Here is a 22292-nt window from a genome sequence, read left to right as displayed (position 1 = left end):
CGGTCTGCCATCAGTTGAACAGTACCGCTCTGTGCATTATGGGAAAATAATAGTGTGTTGCATTTTAAAACCAAACGTCATGTAGGTAGCCTCTATGAGTCTATGGGTAGCCTAGCCTGCTGTCCCCCCTAGTGGCGAAAAATAAAACTTCTGGGAACTCAGATTAAACCTGCTACGACAAATGCAAATCTACAAACCCACAACGGGCTGCAGGTGTGACGCATTGTGAGCTTGTATATCTGTTCTCCCTCTCGTCCGGTCTCGTACTTTCTCGCGAAATGTCGGTTTCTGATTTGACTGACCAATCAGAGCGGGGTCGCCCGCCCGACAGCGTCGAGAGCGTCGCTTATCGAATGGCAACGCGAGTTCATATTCAAATGAGCCAACCGGACGGCAGGTGTCTGAGATGACGTTAATGTACTGATCAAACTGTCATCATTCTCTTCACTCACTGACTGACCTTCTAACTGAGCGGACGTTTGCTGAGACTTTCTTCTGACACAACCACAAAGAGACAGTTAACTTCTTCAAGTTCGACTTCACATCAACACTTCACATCACAACGTTACCTGAGGACATGGAGATGGTATGTTAACATGTAATAATATATGTACTGTAAACTTGTAATAATGTTATTTTTTTAGAGAACGGGTAGTTTAGACAGACGGTCTGTTTGTTTAGGTTTAGGCCCTGATTTGAAACGTTAGTTTTGTAGCATTGTTTTATTTCGATGTCGTTTGTTAGTTGAAGTTTGCACTTGCACTTGGCCGTGCCTGTGGATACTGGTCCGTGTATTCTTCGGCCATTTGAAATGTATACTTGATAAATGAAAATTTGAAAAGCGTCCGTTTCTAAATGCATACAATTACATGGTGAATTGTAATAATGGGACATGGGAGTCGTTTTTAAATTGTACTGCGGACCGAACAAGTTGCTCTACTCGTGTTAATTTAACTCTGGTATTGTACAAATTTAGCCAACTGGACCGGTTCAAATATAAGGTACCCAAATGTTAACGGTTTGCTGACTCTCATAGTTGCATATTCGTTACAACCAGGCTGATTGTACCAGCCAGTGCGGCCACTATTTGTTACCGCGTTATTGAGTGGTCCAGCCTCTCACCATCAGATAGTATGACTATGTCAAATTCAACGACCCCCAGATTAATATGCATTTGGCTATTGTCGTGTCGCTACGAATACGATACGGACCCCCACCCGAAAATATGTTCGGGTAGATCCCAGATTCCCCATATGTAACAATATTTGTGTTGTTAAAATGTTTTTCTCAAGATTTGTTGAAAATGGCAGATCCACATCACAAAATGCCTCGCATGATCGTGACACATTGTGAGTACATCGGCTATTTTTAATAAGCTGATGTTAATAACTGATCTTTTTGATACTATTGTGCTGGAGCAGTGGGGACCGTTCAGAGTTACAAACGGACAAATGAACACTGATGATTTTTACTGTGTAAGAACTAACCGGCTGCATATTCTTTTTATACATCTTCAACCACTTTTCTGGAGTTTGGTTGAGGGGCAACAGTTCCAGCAGAGAGTTCCAGACTTCCCTTTGCCTGGCAACGTTAATAGCCACTTAATCCATTCCTGGGGGTTCCCAAGGCGTTCCAATTAAGGCCATCCATGGAATATATGGATCCAAGCACCCATGAGATGACCAGAGGAAGCATCTGTACTGGATGCCATGAACCTCTTCCACGTTAAGGAGCAGTGGCTCCTGGCTAAGTGTCATTTATATATTTTTCAAATCAATTGTTTAAAAAAATAAATAATAATAATATATATATATATATATATATATATATATATATATATATAGGGCTGTTGGGCAGAAACCATATCTCCATATTTCTACTTTTTGTGTTTTTCGTAAATTAATTACTTGATCAGCAAGTGTGATTCAAGCTTGTAGATCTACTATTTTTGAAACATTTGAATCATCAATTCAATTTTCACGTCACTCTCTCTAGGTCGTCCTCAGACGAGCCCTCCATCGTCGCCTCCAGTCATCCCGGTTCTGCATCCGTCCGGCTTGTTGGTGCTTTGCGCTAGTGCATCTTTCTTTCTTTTCTTTCTCGTACATTCAGATATGTTAGTATGGGACGACCTCGTAACCGGTGCCCATGTGTTGGTTCCCACAGCACCAGTCTGCTGGCTGGGAGCTCTTGGTGCCTCTGGCAGTGTCCTGCGAGTCACAATAGTATCTAAAATAACAGATCTGCAAGTGCGTTTCGAGCTTGTAGATCTGCTACTTTTGAATCCTCAATTAAATTATCAATTCAATATTTCTTGCACTTCAATGTATGAAGGAAATTAGCTTAACTAACAAATGTCTCCCACAGGATGCTGCCAGCTTCACCTGGACTTCTGCTCTGATCCAGGACCCCAACAACCCCCAGGCAACCAGGATGGTTTTGAAGAGGGCTTCGACCGAGCACCTTCAGGTATGTACATGGTGGAAAACTAGTACACTAGATTTTTGTTTCTCACTTTACTTGAGTGTGTCCATTTTTCAATAGCTAATACTTCTACTCCACTACACAGCCAGATATTGTACTTTTTTTACTCCACTACAATTATTTGAACATTTTAGTGACTACTTTGTAGATATGTATTATTTAAAAAGAATGCATTAACCCTATTCTATACTTTGTATATTCAAACAATAGCCGATCTACAATCTCACAGTGAGTGTGAGCTTACTGCCTATTTCGGGAAGTCTACATAACTACATCATTTTGTCTATAAGAAAATTCAAAGGACTTTTCCTGTAGTTACATTTATTGAAGGAAATTATCTGAAGTTACAATTGTCTACATTTCCTCACACAGGTTGCTCAAGACAACCGGACCTGGACGTGCAGCTTCGTCGACGATCCCAAGAATCCCAGGGTTCAACTGAGGATGGTGCCAGTGACGGCCTCACCCCAACAGCCACAGGTGAGTTGGTTTCCGTGTTTGACAGACGATTCAGACACGGAAACTGACTCCCCTGTTTCTCCTCCCCCTAGGCAACTCACCACCACCAGGAAGAGGGACACCGTGACCGTGGCCAAGAAGAAAGGAACTGGATCTGCTTTGTTCAAGTATGTATTCATCTTGGTCACTTGTTCTCATGGTTTTGTTTTTATACATTTCTTTTCATTGTTTACCTGGAATCCTAGTTTCTTTGAGGCATACATTGTTCTCTCTGCACTCTATTGATGTGACTATTTACCTTGTTGTTTATTTACTCATGTTGTTCATGCTTACTCTCCTTATTCCCATCTCACTCTTTTTGCAGGAGTATGCGGCACGTCCTCCAACAGAAGATCTCGCAAAGCACTGCTGCCAATTTTAGGCCAAAATTGAAAGTCTGCGAAGGAAGGAGAGGAAAGCCTTGCCATGGTGAATGCGGCCAAGGGGTAGCCTGCCAAGGACAAAGGCCACCACCAGCCAAACACCACTTTCTGGTAAGTACACCTTTACTACAGATACAGATCTATACAATAGAGAAATTAGACTAAGCTCACCTTTAACTATTTAAACCCTATGTTGTTGACTGGAGTTGGCTGTACTTTCTCCTCTCCTTTTTTCCCTCTGCGAACTCTTTGCCAAAATTGGTGAATCTACAAGTTCCCAATGCGACTTTAGAATTTCTATTTTTGCCGAATACTTGACCTATTGTTTTGTTTATGAATTTAGTTAATGTGGTTATGCTGCAAACAGAGACATGGGGGGAAAAAGGAGTTTGTAATTGTGAAAAAGTTAAAAACAGTGTTGCCTGTTGAATTGAAGTGATTGACCATGGATATGAACAATATCACTGGTAAGTGTACACACATATTATGGTACTATGTGTGTACACTAACCTCCAATTAAAATTATTGTTTATTTAGTTTAATTTATGAAGGAAATCTGCTTGAGTTACAAATCACTGCATTTTCTCCAACAGATTGATTTCGTCAAGTTCGTCAACAGCAGGGAGTCCAAGGTCATCAAAGCCATGGGCACAGCTCCAAACAACCGCAAGAGGAAGGTGAGTTGGCAAAACGTTCATATAGTAAGTTGCTAGTTACATTGTACACAAATGATGTATTCCAACAATGTGTAAATCAGAAAATGTTCTCAAATTTAATTGCGAAATATTATTGTGGCCAAGACTTCTTAGGGTCTTAGTATGAAGCCGAGAGTGCTCTGTGGGCAGAATAGCAGCTCTTGAGGGTCGGACTGAGTCGTAGCGGTGTTAGTATAGTAGTATCACCAATGTCAATCTTAATCTGCCTTGTGGCCGACCTATTTTATGTCTTTACGTCTTATTTATCTCATTGCTTCCCGTTGTCGTGGCAACAATTATCCTTATTGTAATTTGATTTCATTAAGGAGGGAGCTTACCGACGTATAAACAGTGTGATGGCCAATCAAGTCTTATGTACAATATGTACATATTGGTAAGCTCCCTCCTTGATGAAATTAAAATAAATACAAACAAGGATACAATATGGTAATACAATGTTGAGTTGTAGTTGAATACATTTATAATTATTTTGAACATTTTGTGACTTTTTATATTGTTTGAATACGTAACTTTAGGTATGGTGAGACATAACTTACTCTATGCTTTATTCCTGTGGTTTTAATTGACATGGTATTGTAGTTGAGAAAGGCTGGACAATGCTGGACATGATACTAACACTGTAACACATGTTTCCTCTCAGGGACCTGCACAGGGACCATCGTCTGCCTGCAGCATCAGTACCAAGAGACTTCGACCCTACCAACGAATCACCGCTCTCCAGCATCATTGGCGTTGATGGACAGTAACTCTGGACTATGGACTGGTTTACTCGTGTACTCGAGTTAATTTTTTGAATATTTTGTTTTTTATTTGCCAGCACTTTACTTTCACTCCACTACATTTCAAATATAATTGTTGTACTTTTGACCCCTTTACATTTATTTTGGGACCCAATCATATACAAAAACATCTTATTCCCTTTTTCAATCTTAGTACAAATAGCCGATCTACAAGCTCACAATGCGTTTCGACGCGTTGCGAGATTTTGATCTGCTATTTTCACTATTTCTGAAAATTTGTTTTTTATTTCTATTTTCTTTACATATTATTTTGGACAAATGTTCTATATTTACTGTAAATACAGCAATGCATTGTGGTAATTTTTAATTTGTACTTTTGAATACTGGTACGTGAGTAATTATTTATTTCAGTACACAGGTTTCGCTTAAGTTCTTATCGGACACCACTACGAGATGGGTCCTAGTCCTTTGAATAGAATTATTTTACAGTAATGCTTTCATCTTTTGTTTTCAATAAACTGTATAGTACAGTATAGGCATGTTATTTTGTAAAGATAGTATGTTTTCATTGTTTGTTTGTTTGTTTGTAAATGGTAGCCTACTTATTTTGCACTTCAGGTATTATTACATATTTAGTTTGAAAAAATATAACTGTAAATAATTGTGTTGTGTGTGTGTGTGTGTGTATATATGTATGTGTATACATGTATATGTATACATGTATATGTATACATATGTATATGTATATTTATATATATATGGATTCTTTATTTCTTAGATAGAAGTTTGAAATTGTTTGCTTGTGTAATAAATAATGCATTTTATATGATGATCATATATCAAGCTTCATCTCTTTTCTTCTCTTTAGTTTTACTGTGAAATATAATGTATGTAAATATGTAAAGTTGCTCTTTCCAGTAACTGAAGATTGGCCATATCAAGTGTAGAAAAATGTCTACACTGTCTGAGAGTGAGAAAAGTTTTATTTCTGGCTTGAGGTTTGACTGACTAAACTGTTAACCGTACTGCCTTCATGTAGGCCTGGGTATGGGAGTGGGAAAACTACTTTCTGGCCTTGACAGCCCATACATCCAAACAGTCCTATTTGATTGCATTAAATAACATTAAATTCACATTTTCACTCAAGAGGTTAAGCAGCAATTGGTGGAGTCCCAGTGTGTGATAATATCACATGAACAATTTATACATTATGCCTATGTTGCCCTGAGAATTCTTCTCTGCTGTTGAAAGAAGGAAGAATTGAGTGTGGAACAGTCACCGCAGTAGGCTGTAGTGCAGTAGTGCTGAACTCATTCACCTGCAATTCAATCTACAGCTCTCTCTCAGGTACTTATTACATACTATAGCTCCAACTCTGAGTTGAACCCAGGACATTGTGAGACATTTTTAGCTGCATTCTTCCATATGTATTATTTATTTGGTCTTTTTTTGTGATTGCAAATGTAGTTTGCAGCACTGTCCACTGTAATGTATACTTCAGGGTCGGTAGTCATAACTGAAAGAGACAACAATTTACAATATTGACATTCAGACGTTCTTATCCAGTGACTTACAAATCAAGTGTTTATTGAACTAGTCCAGTGCCTTTTCATGTAAAGGACCCTCGATGAATTTAGCCATGCCCATCTTCTCCCAGAAGTAAAGATGTGTGTTTAAAATGTCCCCCTAAACAATATTCAAAGATATAATGAAATGTGCAGGCATATTTGATTTTGGGTGTCATGTGTGAAGTGTGAACGTGTGCCGAATTTTGAGTGGCAGCAATCTTGTTTTTCACACATTTTCAAGATAAAAACAAAACAAAGATCCTAACATTCTCTGAAAATGCACTTTGGGGATTTTCAAGTGTGCCCTGATTCCCCCTAAAACATAGTTGAGAACCACTGCACTGTACAGGATGCTCTACACACATGGAGAAGATGAAATATTCCAACCTGTGTGAAACATTGAGCACACACATAACACAGCACAACTGCACTACCTTCCATTGGTCTGTAGATGGCAGTAGTTGACAGGTATAAAATAATCATGGCAAAGAAGTAAGAACCATATGCGCTCTAGCGGGGAACATAGTCTACACCTCTCAGCCGATGTCTGTCTTCTACACACAACACAGTAGGCCTACTCCAGAGTAACGAGGTTTGTAAATAAATAAATAAAGTGTTTACAAACGCCGCTACAGAGAGACCGTTAACAGAGGTACTTTATTTTTGCATTAGGTGCTCAAATTAAATATGCAATGCATGTTAGAAGAACAGAGTAGCCGTGGACCGTGTCGTGGCCTCTGCGTGCATTTCAGCGTGGCCGTGGAGCAGCTGGAGCCTGGAACAAACATTTCCCCCGCGGTGCATGCATCGTGAGAGAGATTGTTGACAAAGTGTCCTGAGTGGTGAGTAGCTTTAGTGTAAAGTGTAGCTTGCTTCGGTTATAGGCCTAATCACAAAATGGCTATTATTTGTGCGGCTTCCACAATAACACACTGTAGTGTGTAAGTAATCCTTTACACCTTTTAAAACTGTTCCTCAGCTCTCACCAAGAAGGTGGATGGCATGGCGGCATGATGTGCAAGATGAATGACTGCAGTGTGGAAGAACATCACAAATCACCTCTGGTCAGCAGCATGCGGTTCCTCCAGTGGAGAGGAGACCTTGAAGTGGATGTCTTACCAACAACACCCAGAAAGTTCACGTCCTCCATGAGAATCCACTCTTCGTTCCAAGTGCCTCGCCCAAGGGTTTGCATTTGTCAATATTTTTTTTTATTTTTCAGTTTTTACAGTCTGATGGGTTAATTTTTTCAAAAGCGTTAATTTATTTATTATTATTATTATTTTTATTAATTTTGTTTAATATTAGTCGGGCCTGGGGACTAGCTGCAATGTGCAGCTCTAGATCTTCTTTATAATGGGATGCATCTAGGGTTGCAATACCCTCCATTGACTTCCCCCCCCCCCCCCCCCCCCCCCTTGTAAACTCACCAACATTGCAGCTGTAGGGAAAGCTTGAATTATCCTCTTTCAATCTGCAAAGCATTTGTTTCATAAAGATCCACCATAGACTGTTATGAGCTACTTTCTGTGCAGGTGATTCTTTTTCTAAGTGTTGGACTTTGGAAGCACTTGCGCTGCTGACTCCTGCATTATGTGCAAATTTGAAACGGGTGGTACCCAGGGCCGTTCGATGACTTCGAGTGCTTCCAAACTCCAATACTAGTAGTTCCGAATTCCAGCCACCTGTAGGTGCGGAGAGACTACTTTAACATGAAGGGTTTTGCCAATGGGTACCCAGATTGTACTCTTTATGATTGTTTGTAGGGAATTCCACATTTTGGTGGTATAGCAGTAGAACACGTTGTTGTTTGAGCCAAATCTGGGTTGAATGTGATTTTAGGAGCTCCCTCTGGTGGTGTTGTTTTGTGGACGTCTTCAATGTTTTTGAAGTAGGTTGACAGGTCTTTGTGGTGTTAACATTGAGTCGTACCGTACGTGGCAGTGCGATGCTCGTCAAAATCCTCCACATTTGTGCAGCGCAAAAGCAAAGTTCTTTGTTTACCCAGGGAAGTGGACTAAGCTCGAGATGCTTGTTTACAGCCACACCCTGCTCATAGAACATTTCATTGTAGGGGTTCAATGCCTTAGCCTGACTCCGCCAGATGGGGCAGCAGAGAGTGCACTGGGTTCCCCCCCCCCAGTGTACTCTCTGCTGCCCCATCTGGCGGAGTCAGGTTATCAATGCCTTGCTCAAGGGCACTTCAGCGGTGGTAATTTTAACGTGCCGGTCCGGGGATTCGAACTGGCGACCTTCCAGTATCAAGACCGCTCAGCAAACCGTTCGGCCACCGCTGCCCACCACGGTATAGCTCACCACGTGCGGCGAACTCGAGGATCAGAAAAAGTTGTGTGCGGTCATGGAAGTAATGCGGTTAGGATATTTGGCTGACTGAGTGGGAAGAGTCACATTGCAGGAGTCAAAGTTAACAATGTCCCAAATGTTTACCTTTTTTAAGAGAAATGCTAATAATAATGGCAATATCAATTCAAAAGAGCTTTGTTGGCATGAGAAAACAATATCCACACTCACACACAATTTGCTGCTATTTTCACTAGTTTGGGTCCCGGACTCCCAGGCAAATTTTCTCTTTTGGGTCTCGAGTTAAAATATTTGGGTACAACTGGTGTAGTGTATAAGATAATAATACTACATACCGGTATGTGTGTATATTAGTCTTATTTATATATATATATATATATATATATCGGGAGATATTAGACTTTTAGGCAATCACGCTGAGTGGCAGCTGGTTGGGCTGGTAGGTAGTGGTAGATGTGGCAGAGGACTCGGCTATTTGAGAACGACACTGTGAAGTTATCTGCCTGTAGGTTATAGAAGGACAGCAGACCGCATCCTCCTTGCACCGGTCCAAGAATACCGACCTCCTCTTCTTCCTCTCCGCTTCCTCCGTCACCTGTGGTGTCTCTTCGGAATGCCCCCGGCCATCCTCTTAATCGTGGCCCCAGTTCAGATAATAAAAACCACAAAATGGAACCGAGTCCTATTCCATTATTATTGTCTCCATCAGGCCGACGGCATGGGGGAGAGTATGTTTTGCACTCCGTCCGTCTGTGTTGATGCCTTGCAGCATGAACCCTTATAGTAGCAGTGTCCAACTCCACAGTTATGGCAGACGGGTTCCATAGGTACATTTCTTACGTTTCTGCATCTTGGTCTGTTTCTTTTGGAATGTCTAACAGTACGTCCATGATCTGTGGTAGTGTTGGTCAGTGACTCTTTCTGGAGATGCTTCAGCTGGACATCCATCATGGACGTCACATGCATCAATCGTTCGACCTCTATGAGATATGGACTTCATTTCACTTTTTTTCCCCTACGTCATCCTCCACAGCAACTTGAAAAGCTTTTTTTCCCGTACAGTACAGTCTATAGACCAATTATTTGTTTACAAACATTGAGACTGGTCGCACGGGTGACTGTTTCATGTAATCAATTCCCAACAGATCTCCAAACCTGTTTTGGGGAGTGCTGGTTTCAGTTCATTCAACCTCATCTCGTGAGTTGGCTAGTGAGGCGCACCCTAGGAGACATTTATACAGTATTACGCGCAGAGAACAGCTGATATACAAGCTCACGTCACGGACGTGACTGAGGTCTGCGTGCGCGACACCAATATTTCAAGGATTAGCATTTGGTATAAAACTTGGGCAAATGGCAACAATGTTCAAGTGTATTTAAGAGTACAGGTAGCAGTATTTATTTTTAATGTATTTATGAATTACATAAAGAAAATTAATGAATACATAGTAGGGCCTACTAATAATAGTGTAGCTGTGCATCAAGCCCTTCCGATATTTCCTAGGTGTACATAAATATGCAGCAGTCTCAGGAGATATGGGATGGGAACCTTGTGAGGTCAGATGGAAGGTCTGCACTGCCAGGTTGTGGAACATAATTGGTCAACATGAATGATAATAGACTTAACAAAGGAAGCATTTAATTGGGACAAACAACAGAATGGACCCTGGATAGAGGACATTTGATATGTTCTGTGAATATGGATTTGAAGATGTGTTACTCTGATTAGAACAAGTTAATATTGTAACAACTAAAGGAGATGCGTTTTATTTTTTAATTTTCATCCCACAATTTTGCAACCCATTGTTTCACCCAGTGTCAATTATCTAATGTAATCCTGGGTGCTACACTTCCTCTGCCAACCTGGGGGGGCAGCGGACTGACCTCAAGAAGCATCTTGGACTCCTCATGCATATAAGGAAGCATCCTTATATGCATGAGGAGTCCAAGCTGCTTCTTTTCACCTGACAGGGGAGAGTCCCGCCCGGACGTAGCGTGTGGAAGGAACACATTATTCCAACCAGTTCCTTTCCCCTCCATCAAGCGCCCTGGCTGGCCAGGGGTAGGTAGTTTAGAGACCAAGATTACTGCATGTTTTTTGTGACACGGGAAGTACATGCAAACTCCACACAGAAAGGCCCTTTCGCCAACCCCGCCTCGGGTATGGGCACTCATAAGGAGATGCTTTTTGATAAGATCAAACATAGTTTGGGCAGAAGAGATCTTGAGTAAACCAAAATTGCGTACATAGAGAAATTAAATATGATCGTTACACCTTTATTTTACCTGCCAAAGAAAAGATCACTGCTCAGATTAGAGGAGGTACACTATACTGCCATGTTATATTGAAACCGGTCGTTATGTTGGGTTGGATGAAGATCAAATCTGCCAAATGTGTGATCTCCAGGAAATAGAAAATGAGTACTTTTGAATTGTTCTTTTTTTATTGTAGAGTCAGAAGAATCGTTTAATAATATTAACTATGCTGATATGTTGGATACCAATGACTCACAACTTATTAACTTTTGTTTATTGTTAAAAGATGTATTTAAACTGGCAAACTACTTGGAGAAAGCCTTGTACAACCAGTAGGGGATATGATAGATTGATACAGACAGTCAGGACTGTCTGTAGGCTATCAATGTTGTATATGATCAGCAATACCGTACAATTATTATTTTTTGAATATTGTATGTCCATGACAATAGAAAATGAATGGCTATATTAAACATCGTTTAATCTAGCCTTTAATCTAATCTTTTTTTTTAACATCTTTTTAACCAATATTTTGTATAATACATTTACTATCAATGGCTGAAGCCTCTGAGTAAAATTTATTTTTAATTTTCTCACAATTTTGTTATTGCACTAAGGTACAGAATTCTTGTTCTTCCAGTTATACGATCACTGAATTGTCTATAAAAATTAAATGCAGTGTATATACTGATTTGATGTGTTTTTTACTCAAACCTTTTTCATTGTATTCTCAAGACATGAATCTTGTGGATTATGTTTTCATTGTGTTCAATCATAATCATTAACAAGTAAAATAAGACTCAGTGTTTATTAAAACAATTTTACTAATACTGCCAAAGAGTAAAAAAAAAAAAGCCATGTACAGACATGACGAAGAAAACCATACGATTTTCTTTACATTTGATGTATCAAACAATCATACAAAAATGCACTTTTACATGAAAATGTGTTCACCGGCACAGCTGACAACACAGCTGACGAGGACCATTATGGAACTGGACAATAACACCGGTGTAGCTATTGTTCTATCTACATACATGAACACATGGCATTGCAATAGCAAAGTAAACAATGTAAAATCTAGTGCATCGTTAAAAACAAAACAACGGTATCAAAAGTAACAATCACTCAACACCGAATTTCTGTTTTCCGTAACTCATAGAGATACTAGATATGCGTCAAAAAAACATCCCACTGCTGTCCAAGAACCAGGACTCCAGAGGTCGTGTGAAGAACACATTAGCGTTCTCGTACCCATTGTTTGCTCTTGTCTGTCTGAACTGGCAGGAATAGATCTTTTCTTTTGGTTTCTTGGTTTCTTTTGATCCGGGGCCCATTTTCAGATCATGTTTATGTTGTCTTCCGGCTCAGATCAATGAAACTAATGTAGTATACTTTAAGTAGCTATTTATCGGCATCACAATGCAAACAGTATAACACATGTTCACGGTGTTAAAGAAGAAGATACCATGTCACTTTTAAAACATTTTTAATATCAAACCAGGTCGAGGCCATTTTTATATGAACCTGGCCCGTTTGGCATGCCTTTTATTTATGACTTGACTTTTGATAGTATGACAAATATAAACTACTGGCAATGATACAGAATGTGCATTTATTTTATACAGAAGGTAGAACACTCGTATGTTAATTAATTTTAAATACGTTCACCGTGTATCCTAGTTTCTTTGAAGCCCTAGAAACGTTCATGGTAGACTGTTGCGGTGACCTTGGATTTAAGAAAGCAGAATTTACTGAGGACTTCATGATTCCTTCTGCTGAGGATCTGTATGGAGATGCAGGTTTCATCTTGCAGCTTCCGCCAGAAGCACCACAACCTGGTTTGATGCCCATGCCATCACAGTGCATTGAGAATCTATGGGGTATTGTCAAGAGGAAAATGAGGGGCACCAGACCCCAAAACAAAGAAGAGCTGATAGCAAGCATCAAGGAAACCTGGGCTTCCATAACTCCCGAGCAATGCCACAGGCTGATTGCCTTAATGCCACAGCGTATCGAGGCAGTGACGAGGGCAAAGGGACATGTCTTAATGTGGCATTCAGATTAAAACATCCATGCTCTGCAAAAACTGAGGAGTAATACTGTGATTTCTTCACAGTATTCAATTTTTTTTTTGAAAATTCTGTTTTAGTGGGTTTTACAGCGGATTGGTTTTTAGCAGCTGGAAGCCAAAATTGTGTAAAGATAAACAAATAAATAATTTACGTTGTGTGCACTGAATCTATAATCTATGAAAGTTAAACTTTTTGAATGGAATTATGGAAATATACCAACTTTTGCATGATATTATCATTGTCTTCATTTTGGTGTATGTGTTTAGGGGTGCCTAAAGGTCCCCACACACCGAGCGCGTTTTTCGGATTTCTAGCAGCGTCCAGTGTGCAACCACCTTTAATGTGTCAAATATAATACAGTATGTATACATGTTTTTATTATTTGGCTTACTTATTACTTAAACCAAAATAATAAAAACAACTTCAAGATTTTCAAATAGCCATTGCAAAGGTTTAAGTTTAAGTGGTTAAACCAATTTAGAAGCTATATTAACAATGTTCCTATACTATAAAACTAACAAAATCCTCAATGCTAACTTGTTGGGTCCATTTGGTTTAAATTTTGTACATTCTGAGAGTAGCCTGAGGAAGGTCTCACGACCGAAACATTGCTCCTAAAATAAATAATTCTCTTAAACCAGCAAGTACATAGCAGTCAGAGTAGGCCAAAACAGTAGTGGGAAACTTAAAATGACAAGGGTGACATCTGGTGGCCTGATACCTTATTACTATTGTTTAATTGCTTGTCATTATTTTTTATCCCTTAAACCTGGAATTGTACCTTAAATGTTCAGACTGCTTTACTAATGAAACATGGTTCTATATCAACACCATTGGGGTACAAGGCTTGTACCCCAATGAGTTTTTAATTATAACCTAATGCCTTGATGCTTGTACTACAAGCATCAAGGCATTAGGTTATAATTAAAAACTGTTTTTGTCCTTTCCATTTTTTATTCGCCACCTTTCTCTCTATGCTGCACTGTTTCTCTCCATCTCCTTGCTTTCTTTTCCTTGCTATGTCTTCTCTCTCTTACCTTCCCCAGTTATTCTACAATCTCGGTTTTGTCTAATAATGGCATGTAGCTTTGAAAGTCAGTTTGCTGTTTCCTTATCTTGGCACTGGGATATTTGTGCGTGGACTAGCTGCCTTCTTTGCACATGAAGTGTATTATCTGCATTTACCCATCCTAACTACAAACCTTGTTTCTCAGACGGCATCTTTACTCATTCAGTTATGGCCCCATTACACATTTATATATATTTACTATTTCATTTCGATCATCACAAATGGAGGCACATTGGTCACTGTCAATTATATTTGACCCTAATACTGGCACTACTTCTAATATGACAGCACAGTGATCGCTTGTACCTTAGATCTTACATTAATATTAGTGAATAAATTAACTACGACTCCAAAACTTTTGTTTTACATTTAATGATAGTGAAACAAAAATAAGTACTGAATTGATTCACATAACATTTGAAACAAATAATTAAGAATTGAAATAGATTGAAAAACTGATTACAAATTAACTGATTTACTACATGACATTTGAAAAAACATTACTGAAAATAATTGAAAATGTTTGAGTGGAAGGTCAGTTTCTAACTATTTACAATTGTGTACAATATGTAAATTGTACTAAAAAAACAAAAATGTCACGTCCTGTTCATGATGAAAAGCTCCAAAGCAGCACCTCTGGTTTCCAGGGCGAGCAGTCTCGTATTCCTTTTAGAAGCCTTTTCTTCTCCATATTGTCTCTCAGTGCCCTGCGCTCTGAGGCAAGAACCAGCAGTCTATGTTTGGAGAGCCTTGTTTGTGGTATTAGGGGTGTGTGTGTGTGTGTGTGTGTATAGTTCTTTTGCTATGTACAGTATGTTCAGAGTGTCTTTGTTGTTCATAGAAAGCACATAGTCACAGACTTCAGGGGTGGAGAATCTGGGGATCCTCTTTGGCTGTGAAGATTCTCTCTCCAGAGAGCCATAACCGTCATCCGACTCATCTTTGAAGAGGTTGTGACTGTGTGGGATGTTGGGGACGGGGTTGTAGGATTTCACCTGGAAATCGACCTGGAAATTAAACAGAATATTGTTATTATTAAATATTCATCTCAGATTAAATTCATTTAAGACCCTATATAGTATAGAGCAGGTAATTCAAAAGACAGGGTAACAAAAATGCATGTGAATTCATATTTACTGATTATAGGCTACTATGTGATAGTGTACATGTACTGTTGCATTTATTCTTGATGTTAATGGGCACATCTAGCACTATAGTATTGTCATAGTGTTAGATTACACTTTGGCAGAGGTTTGGGTTGCAACAAATTCAGTAGTTTTGTAATGTTACATGTCAGAATCCACTTCGCATTGTGTTCTAAAAGAGTTACTGTGTGAGAACTGTTTCACCATGCAATATGTTGAATTATCAGGTTTTAATCAACAGAGCAACTACTGAAGATGTCATCAGTATTTGGAGTTACACATTCCTTGCAAGAGGTACCTACACAAACCTTTACCAAAGTGTCATTTTTCTTTAACATGCCAATGAGCATGTCCATGTAATGTTATAGTGAATACAACACACTACACTCATGGTCCTTTCTTTGTAAAACTAAATAAGTCAACACTTACATCTGCAAAATGTTGTGGTGGGTCTATGACAGGCACTGTGCAGGCTGGCTTAAAAGTACTAGTAGTACTAATACTAGTAGGCCTACTAGTGGTCTCCGCTGAAGAACCCATTGCATGCCACTGTAGGTTGTGTTGGGCTGGAGGTAGAACATTGTCCTGGAAATCCACCTGGAAAATAAACAGAATATTATTAATTATTATTCCCTCCCTGTATTAACCTGATTTAAGACCATATTTCCTTTTAAAAATAATACACATAAATACATGCTTATACTGATTAATATCATGTGATGCTGTACTTTTAGTGGTGTACTGTATAGTTTTTTTGTATATGTACTTTATATAATATTCGTACAGTTAGGGAGAATATTTTGATTTGAATCACGTTTTAACAGTTAACAGCGCAATGTGGAGTTCTCATCGATGTTTTGGTTGGAGTTACCATGGCTGTCATTAGACCGACAATCTACCTCAAACACTAACCTAACCCCAGTATGTTCCCTCAGCACTACGCTCATTCTGTAGCTCCGAGATGAGCGTAGGGAGAGGGCACATACAACGTGCCAAATGCATGTCCGTTTGAAAAGTAGGCCTACCGTAATATTCAATTCAAATTTCAAGTGCTCTAAATGAAATGTAACATGTAACGTAGGCCTATACAATATACATTACATCTCCTCAATATTAGCAAACAAGAGGTACACGGTAACACGACGATAATTTATCTTTAACTGACAATGATGAACATGTCAGTAAAGTGAGTACTAATATACAACAAACACAATGCATTTCAAACGAATTCATGTCAATTTCTCGTTAAAAACCTAGTCCTAGGTCGACCGGTCGGACGCTTACCTGAACAAACGGTACCAACGGTCGTGGTGAGACGGTGGTCGCAGGGCTGGACTGGGACAAAAATTCGGCCCGGGCATTTTCGCGTGAATTTGGCCCAGACCGGCCCACCACAACCAGCGCGCAGATAGGCAACATAATATTATGTGCCCCCCCCCCTGCACTGCACCGCCGGGGGGGGTCAGGGGGGGCGCTACCCCAGAATGGCAGCACGCCCGGACCTTTTCTGGTGGCCTGCCGCCTATTGGCCTGCCTGCCTGTCAAAAAAAAAAAAAAAAAAAAACATTTTTTTTTTTTTTTTTTTTTTTTTTTTTATCATGGCGGCCCCCTACGGTCGCGGCCCACCGGGCAAATGCCCGGTATGCCCGGTGGCCAGTCCAGCCCTGGGTGGTCGTGTGACGGTCAGGAGGAGTCCGACGCCGGGGTTTGCTTCCACCGTGACCCATGATACTAGTAAACTGCTGCTAGTTAGCTCAAAGTTACTGTAACAGTTAGTTAGCTCAAAGTTACTCTAACAGTTACAGGATAACCGAACCGAAATAATGCAGGCTGGAATCTGGATCAACAGATTCAACAACAAGGGAAGGCTGGGTTGTAGCTACAACACTTTACTTCCACTATGCGTCGTCAACGTGCGGTGTTTTGAAGAGCGAAAATAATTCCGTGAGAAATAGTTGAGTATTGCGGTAAACACTGAAGGTTTAAACCGCGCGCTTCTAGTTTTAATTGTACAGCATTACACGGCTCGGCCAATCCGAGGCCGGCAGGTTGGGTTGGCCAATCAGGGAAGCCGCCAAGCTGTTGTGCCCGCCCCTAATATGACGTGCAAAAGTTCAAGGTGGAAAGCCCCGAAAACCCCCCATAATCTGGATGCGGTTGGTTGAAAAATATTATTTATATTTATCTGGCGACTTTTAAAAGGGTTGGCCCTTTTAAAAGTCGCCAGATGAATTACCTTCCGTTAGCGGTTGTTTTTAAGTAACAATGTAAGTTACGTAAAAAATATTACAATTATTTTTTCTTTTTTCCCCCCTCCATTGCTCTGTAAAGCACTTTGAGCTGCATTTCATGTCATGAAAGGTGCTATACAAATAAAGTTGTATTATTATTATTAGGGACCAAGAAGTCACGCAGTGACTTTGGTCACTCTTTGTTTTTGTGTTTATTTTTCTTCTTCTCCTTCTCCTTCTTCTCCTTCTTCTTCTTCTCCTTCCGCCAAAAATAGCTGTTCTGACTGAATGGTGCAGTCGGTTTTCGCGAAACGCGGTAATCTGGTAGAGGGCCATGCCAAACGGTGAATATGCGAAGCCCAAGGCGATTGGCCAAATGGTGGCGCTATAGCGCTCAATTTAAAATGCTAAGTTTGAACGTGCATAGCTCATGAACCGTTTGACCGTTGGCAATGACACTTTGATACCCATATGCGTATCCTCGTGCTGAACAACTTTCGTGTTCTGACTTTTGACCTCTGACCTTTAGATCACCCGCCATTTTGAATTATATGATCAGTACTTTATTTTATTCTCCTTCTGCCAAAAATAGCTGTTCTGACTGAACCGTGCAGTCGGTTTGCGCAAAACTTGTCAACATGATAGAGGACCATGCCAAACGGTGACTATGTGAAGCCCATCATGATTGGCCAAATGGTGGCGCTATAGCACTCAATTGATGCAAAACTTGCAAAACTTGCAAACTTTGAATGTGCATATCTCATGAACCGTTTGACCGTTGGCAATGACACTTTGATACACATATGTGTCTCCTCATGCCGAACAACTTCCGAGTTCTGACTTTTGACCTCTGACCTTTAGATCACCCGCCATTTTGAATTATTTGAAAAACAGTTCAAATGTAACTCCTCCCAGAATCTTTGCTCAAAATGCACGAAAACTTCTACACGTGAACTTTGGACCTATACGGACAAATAATCGTAGCACATTTTTGTTAAGTGAAAAAATGAAGTTTTTATGAGCCAATGAAAATTGCTGTTTTGTGAAAATTATTCTTCTGCCTCTAATACACACACATGCTTATGTCACTTTACTATGCGAATCCCATCATGATTGGCCAAATGGTGGCGCTATAACACTCAATTGATGCAAAACTTGCAAACTTGCAAACTTTGAACGTGCATATCTCATGAACCGTTTGACCGTTGGCAATGACACTTTGATACACATATGTGTCTCCTCATGCCGAACAACTTTCGTGTTCTGACTTTTGACCTCTGACCTTTAGATCACCCGCCATTTTGAATTATATGAAAAACAGTTAAAATGTAACGTCTCCCAGAATCTTTGCTCAAAATGCACGAAAACTTCTACACGTGAACTTTGGACATATACGGACAAATAATCGTAGCACATTTTTTCTAAGTGAAAAAATGAAGTTTTTATGAGCCAATGAAAATTGCGCGCGCACACACACACACACACACACACTAAAGTTTATACTGAATGATGTTACTGTTTAGAATGAGTCAACTGACTGTGTCTGCATAGCTCAGTTGGTAGAGCTCTCGCCGTTGGACCACAAGGTTGTGTGTTCAAATCCCGGTAAAGACAACTCAGTGTATCCATTGTGTGCTGCAAGATTTGTGATGACTCAACTATATAAATATTGAAGTAGATTACATTTGACCCATCAGGCACTAGGACATGGCATCACAATAATAGAGATACTAGTAACTGAAATAGTGTAATAAGTGTAATTGTGTAATATTGAAATAGTGTATTGAGTCAAATTTTTTAATAGTGTAATAAGTGTATTTAGTGTAATAGTGTAATAGTGTAATAGTAGTGTAATAGTGTAATAAGTGCAATGTGTAATACCGTACTGTACTGTACCATACTGTGCTGTACCGTATTGTACCATATGGTACTGTACTGTACTGTACTGTACTGTACTGCACCGTACTGTACTGTACTGCACCATACTGTACTGTACTGTACTGTACTGTACCATACTGTACCATACTGTACCGTACTGTACCGTACCGTACCGTACCGGGACATGTTATGAGCATGTAGATCTGCTAATTTCTAAAAGTCTGAGTACTTATGCTGAACTAACACTGAATGATTTTCCTGTTAACAATGGAGTAACTGATTGTCTCCGTGTAGCTCAGTCAGTCGAGCTCTTGCCCTTGGACCGCAAGGTTGTGTGTTCAAATCCAGCTACTGACAACTCAGCTTGTCAGTCTTATTTGTACATATTGTTGAACGCCCTGTGGGCTATATCAGTGAGATCAATAACTTTAAAGACTGGTGTGATAATAGCCACCTTATGTTAAACACCACAAAAACTAAAGAGATGATCTTCAATCCAAATCCATGGTTATGAACGATTGTCTGCCTAACACACACACGCATGCAGCCACGCACGGCAGGCAGGCAGGCAAGCAGGCAGGCAGGCAGGCAGGCAGGCAGGCACGCACGCACGCACGCACGCACGCACGCACGCAGGCAGAGGCAGGCAGGCAGGCAGGCAGGCAGGCAGGCAGGCAGGCAGGCACGCACGCACGCACGCACACACACACACACACACACACACTTTAACTGTGCGTGAAAACACACTGTAGTAATGGATAAAGACATGCCCAAAATGAGGACACACCTTCTTGTTACCAAATCACTGAATGGTTTTACTGTTTACAATATAGTCACTGATTGTCTCTGTGTAGGTCAGTCAGTAGAGCTCCCGCCTTCGGTGCACAAGGTTGTGAGTTCAAATCCCGGTACCGACAACTCGGCTCGTCAGTCTCATTTGTGCATGTTGTTCTTATTGCGCATTGTTCTTCTTCTATCTTGGTCCCGCTTTATCGCTGCTTGCAGCTATATTTATTATTATTATTAATGTAAGTTACAAATGCTACACTACAGTGTGTGTGTGTGTGTGTGTGTGTGTGTGTGTGTGTGTGTGTGTGTGTGTGTGTGTGTGTGTGTGTGTGTGTGTGTGTGTGTGTGTGTGTGTGTGTGTGTGTGTGTTTGTGTGTGTGCGTGTGTGTGTGCGTGCGTGCGTGCGTGTGTGTGTGTGTGTGTGTGTGTGTGTGTGTTACAGTTAACGTCAAAACAGGGGGCGCTGTTTTTCCTTTATTTGCCGATGGGATTCTCAGAGAGTACCAACAGATTGACTCCTTGGTCCCAGGTTGTACCTGGGTTGTAAAGAGTATGGGCTGTACTCATGCTTCAAGCCAAGGTAGTCTCGCGTAGTAGCCAGACAAGACAACTAGGGTGAACAAGCTGATTGCCATGACAGCTAATGGCCAATGGGGATCCTTTTCAAATAAACAAATAAACAATTTTACACACTACTACCTTAATTTCTGTGTACGTCACCGTGAGCTGTCCATGCCATGTTTGATTCACGCACAATTTGCTGTTTAATTAATATGATCTTGGACTGTCTTCCCTTAGTTCCACAAGACAACTTAAGTGACACACTTGCCATATTACTTACTTACTTAGGCCTTTAAATTCCCTGAGGAACATAGGCCATTGATGATTTTCCTCCATCCCCTTCGGTCTTGTGCCCTCCGCTCCAGTTGTTGCCATGACAGCCCTAGTTGCGCCTTCATCTCCTGCTCTGTGGTTCTTCTCCAGGTGGCTCTAGGCCTTCCTCTCTTCCTCTTGCCTTGCGGGTTCCATGTTAATGCATGTTTTGTGATTGATCTGTTGTGTCTACGCAGTGTGTGTCCTATCCATGTCCATTTCCTCCTCCTGATTTGTGTTTCAATTGTGTCTTGTGAAGTGAGGTCCCACAGGTTGGCATTGGATATGGTGTTGGGCCAGTAGACTCCTAGGAGGCGTCGGAGGCAGCGGTTGAAGAATGTCTGTATTTTGTTGAGTATGTTGGTAGTTTGGTAGTTATCTTCCAGGTCTCAGAACTGTATAGTAGGGTGGATTTGACTTGCCATATGATGTCAGAGAAACAACAGGTCTGAGAATGCCCATATATTGGATTTTTCTTTTTTTCTTTTTAGTTGACGTGTTCGGGCCGGATATGGCGTAAAATGTGTGCTAATTAGTAAGGCCAGGCGGGGCCTCAGGCCAGCCCAGTTAGAGCCCAGTTAGGGCCCAGGTAAGGCCGGGCCTTAATTTTCGGACCTGTTGAGAACTCTAGTTTTTGCTGGCTGCCGGTCGCGGCTGCGCTAATGACTTTGAGGCAGGCCCGTCTAGAGTTTGAATGGACAGGTATCAGTCAAAAGGGAGACGAAGAGGAAGGACGGGTGGGGAAGGATCAACATGGAGACAGCCATATATGGAGCGTGTCACGAGGCGTGACTGACTGACACGAAATGCAGGTTTTCATAGTAAACTGCGATCTACCGTCGCAATAAGAATTCAAGAGATTCAAGCAGGGTTTGATGTGACCAAGTATCTGTCACTCACTCATACTGATATAGCACGTTATTTTCTGGTAAGGAAACAAACGGATTAGAGGCAGTACGTCTCTAAACCAAGCGAGACATACTCCTTTACTGATCCCATGGGGGAGATTCAGCTACAGCAGTAAGGAAACTCCGGGCAGATAGCATATTAGATGAATAGTAGTGCAAGTACAACTAGGAAAGGAGAGCCAGACACCACATTTACTACAGAGCCTGTAGTAAACTTGCCTAACTCGCTGCACAGAAGTATACAGCGTATGTATATTATTGTTGTAGAAAGCAACATTTAGACGGCACATAATAGGGCCTACAGTTCAGATTAAGGAATCATGAAGTCCTCTAAATAGTTTTTATGCCATTCTCTCT

The 22292-nt window shown here is 40.6% G+C and overlaps 2 protein-coding genes across 6 annotated transcripts in view; both read left to right on the top strand.

The window, feature by feature from the left end:
- Nucleotides 1-22292, top strand: part of ppa1a (inorganic pyrophosphatase 1a) — a 35778-nt gene that overhangs the window by 5654 nt on the left and 7832 nt on the right. The window contains exons 1-3 of one of the 3 annotated variants that reach the window (XM_079493088.1): nt 6912-6981; nt 7062-7231; nt 7369-7576. In XM_079493088.1, the coding sequence (XP_079349214.1) occupies nt 7400-7576 (177 nt within the window). In that variant the 5' untranslated portion in view covers nt 6912-6981; nt 7062-7231; nt 7369-7399. Of the gene's footprint in view, nt 1-6911; nt 7232-7368; nt 7577-22292 lie in introns of those variants that run through there. The other 2 variants (XM_079493086.1, XM_079493087.1) reach the window with 2 other exon arrangements.
- LOC306915631 (uncharacterized protein) lies at nt 450-4941 on the top strand. Of its 3 annotated transcripts, XM_079493097.1 has the most exons (6): nt 450-586; nt 2368-2473; nt 2867-3110; nt 3308-3476; nt 3959-4042; nt 4722-4941. In XM_079493097.1, the coding sequence occupies exons 1-6, from the start codon at nt 578-580 to the stop codon at nt 4815-4817; spliced, it is 708 nt and encodes a 235-aa protein (XP_079349223.1). In that variant the 5' UTR covers nt 450-577; the 3' UTR covers nt 4818-4941. The 3 variants fall into 3 exon arrangements, with proteins under 3 accessions (XP_079349223.1, XP_079349221.1, XP_079349222.1); XM_079493095.1 differs by lacking the exon at nt 450-586 and having other exon boundaries at nt 2315-2469; nt 2857-3110; XM_079493096.1 differs by lacking the exon at nt 450-586 and having other exon boundaries at nt 2315-2473.

This window comes from Electrona antarctica (assembly GCF_951216825.1).
Source record: "Electrona antarctica genome assembly, chromosome: 22".
Classification (NCBI taxonomy): domain Eukaryota; kingdom Metazoa; phylum Chordata; class Actinopteri; order Myctophiformes; family Myctophidae; genus Electrona; species Electrona antarctica.
The sequence above is the reverse complement of the archived record's forward strand: the minus strand, read 5'-3'. Positions and strand labels throughout refer to the sequence as shown.